The 8803-nt window shown below is 42.2% G+C and overlaps 1 protein-coding gene across 1 annotated transcript; it reads right to left on the reverse strand.

The window, feature by feature from the left end:
* Positions 1-2912: 2912 nt before the first annotated feature.
* On the reverse strand, positions 2913-3638 carry SOD3 (superoxide dismutase 3, extracellular). Its single transcript, XM_008936518.1, has one exon. It carries the CDS (start codon positions 3636-3638, stop codon positions 2913-2915), a length of 726 nt encoding a protein of 241 aa, XP_008934766.1.
* Positions 3639-8803: the final 5165 nt, after the last annotated feature.

Raw genomic sequence — 8803 nt, forward strand, 5'->3', positions numbered from 1 at the left:
TGGATGTAAATTATTACATATAAATATAAGGAACGATAGCAGGAAGGTGAAAAATGTGGCTTGTCTCTGTTCTCATGTGTTTTCCCTAGCAGGTGCATTCGTGTAACCCTTTCAGAGTCTGTCTGCAGGCAGCAAAGCTGTACTCACAGCACTCCTCAGATGTGTTTTCTTTCTCTTTAAAGGTAATTTGACATTGCAGCATTGCAGTTGATACTGAGCAGCAGCCCCTAAGAACAAAAATTGACTATATTTAAGCATATCAGGGATATGAGGCAGTAAAAAGTTTTTCTTTCATTGTCCTGATCACCATTTAAGTTCCTCATCACCAGAAAAACCAAGAAGAGTTTAAGTATTTGAAAAATTGTTCTGATGTTCTCATTAATTGTGAGTGACTGCATTATTGACTCATTTATATGACAGTACTGACAAGTCAGAAGAGAAATAGCTGCAGAAACTCAAATCTCCAGGAGAATGTGGCAGGATTTTTTTCCTTTAATGCCTGAATGTCACACGAAGTAGCATTTTATTCAAGATGTATTATTTTCCATCTTTCACAGACTAATCCTGCGCAGAGCTAAATATCAATGCAGTCAGAACTGAGGCAAGCAAATAAGAAGGTCAGGAATCCAGGTAGCTGAGCTCAGAAACGTTGAGGGTGTTACATTTTTTCCCTGTCCCTTGTCTTTCCTGACTCACGTTCGTGGGAGTTTTTGCTCCTGGTCTGTTAACAACCATTTGATGCTATTAATTAATGAAGAGCTCGGTGCAAAAATTCGAGCAGGTGGGATCAGTGCTGGAGTGACAGCTTTCTGATGCCTCATCTGTTGATACCTTTTAATATGTTTTTTCAGGGAGAACATAGTGATGTACAACCCAACTGTTAGGACACCTTGGTAATTACCCTCACACACATCTTCCACTTAGATGCCATTTGAAATCATTACATTCCAGTGGGATATCTAGTTCTCTTGAAGCTTATATCACTGCTAGGATACTGTCCCTCTCCTTTCTGCCCTATTGAGTGTGTATTCTAGCTACGGTTTTAGCCTTCTCCCAGGAACACAAGACTTCAAAGCCAGGAGACTTGTAAATGTAAGACATCTTTGCTGCACTATGTGATAACTAATTGAGTGTGCTTGTCAGAATCTTCCTTGGATATTGCTGTAATTGATACTGTTATGCTATTAGAACAATGATTTTTTTTGCACATAAAAATAGTAAGTGTTCTGTTGAATCAAAAAGGAATCAACACTGGGTTGTGAAATCAACACTGCTTTAAGTTTTTCAGAGGGAGTTGGTTTGGGTTTGGTTTTTTGTTTTGGTTCCCTTGTTCTTCCAGTCATAGAAGCCTTGTTGGTATTGGGCTCTGGAGTGTTGTGGCAGGGGTGTGGAGAAGATGCATTTCACAAACTGATTTTAAGGAGATTTTCTCACCTAAAGGTGAATTTGTGCATTATCTGTGAGAAGGATTTCATTTGAAAGTACAATGTTGTGGATATTTGAAAAACAACATTCACTGAATTTGTAAAATAATGTGTGAAAATGACAGATTAAGAAGCATCTTTTAGAATGCTGCTTCTTTTCTAAGTGAGACTATTTTTAAGCATATGGGAATTTGTGTAATAAAGACAGTGGAATTTCTTTAATCCATATGAGCTCAGGAATGTATTTCAAAATCTTAGCTGAGATTAAGTTGAAAGTCTGCTACGTTTCTAGAAGATAGGATTTTGTTTACCAGCTTCCGTTTTGTAGTTTTACTTTCTAAATTATGCAGCTTAATTTATTTGCAAACTTCTCTTTTGTTGCTGCCTGGATTAACTGCAGCACATGATTCAACTATATTAATACATTTTGTCATCTTTAATAAAAACATTTCCTGATAACATTTTTTCTACCTGCTTGTTTCCTTTTCTCTACTCAGTATCAGATGAATGACAGTCATGAGGGAGTGTTTTAGCGTTTTCAGTGTGTTAAATTTAAAAAGTAAAGCTTTATTGAGTGAGAGTTTTAAGTCTGGAAATTATCTGACTCAAATCTTTTCACCGTCACTTCTCCAACTCTAAATTGACTGATTTACTTCCTACATTTTCATATGAAGAAACACACTCAGTATTTTTTGAAAATAATATTTATCTCTAATCTCCCAACTTTATCATCATTGTCTAAGCAGCATTAAAACCTGTATGTACAACTTAGTTACTCACAGGCACAAACTAGAGGCTGTAGAGAATGTTTGCTGGTGCTGGAATATATCTTGTAAGTTTGAACAGTATGACTTAAAACAGGATGACTTAACTGTAGCCATATGGGTGATTTAAAATAGTTAAGAAGCTTATACATGCTTGAGAATAAAACTTGAAAATTCAAGTAGAATAACGTAATAGATCTGAAGTTTAAAACAAATGTCTGTACTTTCCCTTATTTTTAGGGGAAGTCCATTATCCAGATCTTGCAACACAACACCCAGCACTGTTGAAAGCTCAGAGATTTTTTACCTTTCAGATTTGCAGCTAAATACAGGATAGCATCTAATGAGAGGCAATTTCTCACTTACTCATATTAACAATTTTTTCCCTTTGGTATGTAACTTACGGTCCTTTTGGAGACCCTTCCAGGGCACAGACTGGTTACAGACTATGGACCACATCCATTAGCACTCTTACCTACGTGCATTCAACTCCCAAACTGCATAAAAGGGAATCTTTTCTCTTCAAGGAAACACATCACAATGTTGAGTTGATGCTGGTTTTATTGATGGGCTTACAGAAAGGAGGCTCTACAAAGCGATATGCATTTCTTAGAGGAACAAGCAAGTGGAAATGGAAATCCTTTAGCTGTATATCTTCCTGGCCAATGGCACAGCCTAAGGTACTTAGTGCTGCCCAGGCTGTAGCCAGCTTGTTGCTCTTCAGCTATGGCTGGTTCTGTGTTCGTTTGTTGAGCCCTCTCTTCTTCTTGTCTGTAACCTCAGACAGTTTCTCTTCCCACAAGTTCTTGTTGCATGTCCCAATCACACAGCAAGCCAGGCGTTTCCCAGCATTTCCATTCTCCAAACTGGCCTTATTGTTGCCCTTGCCCATGTCATCTTCCTGCTCGTGGACCACAATGGATCTGCCCATGATAGAATATGGACCAAACATAGTGGCAAAGAGATTTGTTTTGTATTTTCTGATTTTGCCTTCTTTAGGAAAAAAGTTGCCGAAATCCCCCGGGTGGCGGGGGTGGTTCACGCTGAAAGGGTTAAAGTGTCCTCCTGTAGCATCACAGCCGTTGCTGAGGTCCCCAAGCTCGTGGATGTGTATAGCTCTACCAGGCTGCGTATCATCCAGCGGAAACCCATCCAAGTAAAAAATGGCTTCTAATCTTCCATAGGAGTAACACTGCCTGAATAAGACTTGTCCAGTCACTTGTGGCTTGTCAGCATCTATTTTGGAGCTGGGCTTCATTTCACATGTGGCATAAACCATCCCATCAGTCTCATTACCAGGCATTACCGGGTAGAGCAAATTCTTCCAGAGGTCGTTCACTTTTTTCTGTATGTCACTAAAAGACTCTTGGCCTGGATCGGTTTCTTTGTCTGTCACGACACCAGAGGCAGACAGGGCAAGGCCGGCGACCAAAGAAAGAAGCAGAAGCATCTCGGCGATGCAAAGCCTGCAAAAGGGACAAGAAGCTACAGCATACAGCAAATTTGGGGCTATTTGCAGCAGCAGGCTGGAGAGCAGGGCACGCAGCTTGGGGCCGTGCTGAGCAACACGGGTGGAGCCTGGTCCCAGTGCACTGCTGCTGCTGCCAGAACCTGTCAGATGTGGTGAAACTAAATCAGAAGGCATGCGCATGTTTAAACCCCTACAACAGACACCCATGACTAAAAGAAATACCAGTGATTTTGTATTTTACACTGGATCTTGACCTTAAAAAGTGCCCTTTTTTCCCTGCAGGAAGCAAGTAAACTAAAGTGATGTTTAATCTGATTTTGAGTTCATATTGAGAGTTTTCTCCTACTACAAATTACAGCAAGACAGTTTGCCAGGAGGCTTTTTTCAGTCCCTCTACTTGACCACTAGTTAGGCATTACAAATGAAAAGTAAAAATCCAACAAGTCGATTACCTTGCTGAGTTGCTGCAGGCCCCCTCAGTAGTAGCTCTTTGCTTCTGCTCCCCTAAATCAAGATGTGCTCAGACAGAAAGCCAGAACTGTTTGAAGTTGATGCCTGTGGGAGCTGCGTATTTGTGTAAAAGTTAGGTAACGCTGGCTCAGGGGAGGCGTCACCGGGGGACCCGTGGGAGGGGAGGGGTGGAGGGAGGGAAGAAAAGGGAAGGGAAGGCAAGGAGAAAAATTTTAAGCATTTTCATTTTGGGGAGGGTGAACACTGTCTTTTCTTGGTTAGTTGGTTAGTCTGGCTCTCAGTTCTGGCTGACATTCAAAATAAAAGGAAAAAAGTTATCAAGCTTTTAAATTAATCTTCCTTTTGATGACTTCATGTGCTTATCTGAAACAAGCGACCTTCAGCGTGCAGTGAAGGGAGAGGAAAGGGCTTTTTTAAGACATAGTTGGGCAGTTTGCTCACTTATGTGTTGGTTGTCATGGATCTGGTTTGCGTTTTTATTTCTTTATTAGCCAAAATTGAAAGTGGTGCTTGAGCAACATAAACTGTTCCACCAAAGTTTCTGCGGTTTTAAAACCTGAAGGGCACAATTCAAACTGCCAGATGTTGAGGTACATCTCAGCGATGCTTCTCTGTAAAGTTTTAGGGCTACAGTCTTGCTGGTTTACTTGCCAACTTGCATGCTCCACTAAAGTAATTCTTTATTCTTTTGTGGAGACAGCAGTGATTTCTTTCCAAAAAGAGAAGTAAGCAGTACTGAGGCAATGCAACACTGGGCTGAGGCACAGAGAAATTGTTTCCCAGAAGCTGGCTGGAGCACGGAGAGTTCACGTGTTTCATCTTCCCGCGAACTGAGAAATGCTCTCCTCTTGGGGACCTTGCCCTGCCTGCAGTGCTTCCCACTGTTGTAGCTGAAACGTGAATTCAGCTGTCACAAGAGCAGTTTAACAGGCTGGGATTTCTGTAGAGAGAAGTGAGTAGCTCTTACTACGCAGGAACAATTCGCAACTCAGGAAAACTGCAAAGAAAATCCTTTTTCCCTGTTCCTGTCTCCTGCCAGCTGGGTAAGGAACGTGATTGTCAGGTTCTGCAGTGGTAAAACTGTGTGTTAATCTTACTGCTACTGTATTCTGCATCAGATCTGAGATACTCAAGTTATCTGAGAGCTGGGGTTTTTTCATTCTGAATCAGGGAGAGTAGAGCTAAAGGGGTGTCTTCTGCTTGGATCGTTAGCCAGGGACTGGAAATACAGCGTTAACTTTTGCAAGGGATATTGAACGCGTTGCTTTAGCCCTGAGCTTTGGGCAACCAGTATTTCTTTTCGTCAGGGTATTTATGAGTTGTGCAGACTGCTGTGCTCATGGGAGCCATGCAGTGTTCAGTGGAAGCTGAGCTGCAAGACCGAGAGCCAGGATTGCCCATCACCCCAAGCTGGACGCTACCTCCTTGGCAGCATTTTCCCAAGTCCATTCACAGGCAGGCTCTGTGCTGGAGAAGTCCACACTTGCCACATGGTAATACTATGAAATCACTCAGTTTTAAAGCATTTGAAACAAGTAAAATGGTTTATAATCAGGTTTTACAGATCTATGCAAAAAAAGGTTCCGCTAACAACTATCCAAATGCAAAGTGGGATGGTTTGTTTGCAAAACGCAAGAAGCAACTGTCCAGTCTAGGTTCTATTAGAAAGACTATTTCTTAGCAGTATAACCCACTTTTTAAGGGGACATGATGAATGGCAGAAAGGAAGGAGCATCGTTCATGCTTTACTCCCTGAGTCACAAAGTAATGGACTGCAATTGAGTTTAACACTTCTGCAAGGAAATTTCCAAGCCAGCAGTCAGTGCTCCAGGAAAAGAATTTTAAAGCTTTAGTTGAATTATGAGGCATTTTGAAATAGGAACTAGGGTCAGAATTTTAACAGGTTTAAAACCAATAATGCTGCTGATTTCAGTGGCATTTGTGCTGTTTTACCTCAGCTGTGGTTCTGTTCCTGAAAAAAAACACCCTGGAAAGCCCAAGGTACCTGCTGCAAAGCTGTTTTTTGATGTACTGCACATGCGGAACGAACCAAAAGTGCAGAAGGGTGTAAAGGAGATGATCAAAGGGACAGAAGGGACTGCAGCAAACCTAAATGATGTATTTGTAGTGCTCTGCACTTCAGAGAATGAAAAGGAAATACTAGCTGTGGGCTGCTGTCAGAAGGATGTATTTTAAAAAGGAGAAGGGCTGATAACTACAAGAAATGCAATTGCCAGGGTGATTTGGCATTCTGTCTGGGTCTGAAAGATGGAAGTTGCTAAGTGCTAACCAGGTATGTCATTAAAGTCTATTGTTACCTGCTGCCTGTGTTTTGGTTTCCTCCTTAGAAAGAGGTGCCGAATAATGGCCTAAGAGCCTTTAAAGCAGATGGTAGCTAGTGGGAGAAAAGCCCACAGTGAACTGGCCATGCACTTATACTTGTGTTACAATCCCTCTTTAAAAAACAGACCTCTGCTTTTGTCCCAGCTGTACAGGGTCTATTGTAACCTGAAATTTATGCAATGTCCTCGAGTCCCCTGGGCTGTACAAGACAGTCGTCAAAACAACTTCTCTGCAGGGTTCTCTAGACCCTCTAGAAAAAATAGACTTTGCTTTACTTATGGCTTTGCAATGGACTGTGACCTTTGGGGTTGGTTGGTGGGTGGGTTTTGTTTTGTGGTGTCGTTGTCTCATTGCATCACGCTGCCGTTAAACCTAATATCATTTGATTTGCCCAGCACAGAGTTAAACGTGATGAAGAAACCCTGTACAGGAGAGCGTCCTTTTGTGGCAAGTGGTAGGCTTGCTTTGTGTCTCCAGCATTGGATCTGCTTTTGGTGGTTTTATGGTAAAATGATTCTCCATAAAAATGACACAGAGATTGCAGGTTTCACGTCTTCCGCAGTGGGTGATGGAGCTGACTGCTTTTCTCCACATATGGCTGAGGCTGGAGCTGCTAAAAGAAGGGTGATGTTTATAGCCTGAGGGGAACACAGTCAAGATCTTTGGAACCTAATCTGCTCCTGCAATTCAGGCGCTTTCTGCCATTCCTGAGTCATGGTCCCAGCCTGGGAGCTGGTTACGCTGGGGGGTCATCGGGCAGCAGCAGGAGCACCCAGCTTTTGCTGGTGTGTGGGAGCTACCTGCTTGCTGTATAGAGCCTTGCAGAGCACCAGAACTTCTACATACTGAGTTTGGCATGGTGTCGTGTGGTCTGCAAAGCAATTGCCTGCGAGCCAGCACCAGCCTCTGGCATGTCCCAGCTCTTGCCTGTGGGCCTTAAGGCAAAGCCTGCAGTGCTGGTTTTGAGCTGTAGAGCTGTGAGCAGTCAGGCAGGGTGCAGAAAGCAGAAAGGCTGTCAGAGTGTCTGCAGAGGTGCCAGGAATTTGGCTGTTTCCTGCCTGCCTGTTGTCCGACCCAGCTGGTTGGTGTCTAATGGAGCTCCAGCACTCCCAAAAGGGGCTTCACCCTGGGCCAAGCGGTTTTAGCTTGCTTGGGGAACCCAGGGCTGGCCTGGACACCCTGTGGACCTCATCCTGCAGAAATCACAGTGGAGGAACTCATTTGCAATTGCAATAAGGAGAAAAAGAAGACAAGAAAATGAAAAATCTCACTGTAGCAAACAGGAAATCTGTCACTGGTCTAGGCTTACTCTTCCTGTTTATTCTTCTTCCTTGACTTGGTATTTCTATTTCAAGAAATAAAGATGTTTAGTGCCTGAGATAAGCATCCATTTTTAATATTCTCACAAAAGAGCTGTATGCATTTCCAGCTTTTCAGGGCATTACCCATGAGAAATCAAGTTAAATAAATACACAAAAGGGAAACAGCACTGTTCTCTCTGGAGAATAATTTCTCTTGAAAATAGAAGATCACGCGACAGTCAAACTACTCTACATCAGCCAATTTTAAAAATTCTTAAAATTCTTCCTCTTTAATAGCTTGAGAATAAATCACTTTATGAGAGTGAGGAAGAGATGAAGTGTAAGTAAGCTTTCTGAAAAAAATCTGTGTTGGGAAACACTCTAGGTCTGTCAACCTAATTTGACAGAATTTTGTCATCACACGTGGATACAGAATATAAATATGTTATGTAAAAAGTAGGGATGGAATCCAGCTATTAGATAATTTAGGTGGTTATTTGTGCTTGCATTAATTCCCTGAGCCTTTATGAAATGTTTATCCTTTCTGTTGCATAGCACTAGTCTGAAGAGGGGTTGGCTGTTTAAGAGGAGACAAGAAACAAACACAAGAGTTTCCTCAGGATCAGTGTCTGATGGCCATAAATGGAAACACCCTGGGTTTTTTTATTTCCCAAGTACAGATTGCACACACTGTGTGTATTTGCACAGCTTCAACACTGTGTAGCTTCAAGTCAAAGCTCGGGAGCCACAGGCAGGTTAGGCCAGTAGGTCGATACATGAGCAGTGGTTACATACAAATAACTAAATACAAAACGTGTGTCTTTTTATGACACTTTATAGCAGGTGTCTCAGGAGCCTAATGATCATCACGGATGAACTGAGCATCATTTTCAGATAGTTCTGTCCTAGGGTACTGAAGAGACACAACCATTGGTAACAGGTTTATCCCTGCCTTCTGCTTGTGTACACTGAGATGCTTCTACCTGGGCACTGCTGAGATGGGAGATGGATTTTCGAGTACTGGAAGCA

This window comes from Merops nubicus, unplaced genomic scaffold, assembly GCF_000691845.1.
Source record: "Merops nubicus isolate BGI_N331 unplaced genomic scaffold, ASM69184v1 scaffold6670, whole genome shotgun sequence".
Lineage (NCBI taxonomy): Eukaryota > Metazoa > Chordata > Aves > Coraciiformes > Meropidae > Merops > Merops nubicus.

Excerpts from the sequence above, each read along its gene's own strand:
- SOD3 (XM_008936518.1), bottom strand. The coding sequence starts at position 3,638 with ATGCTTCTGCTTCTTTCTTTGGTCGCCGGCCTTGCCCTGTCTGCCTCT.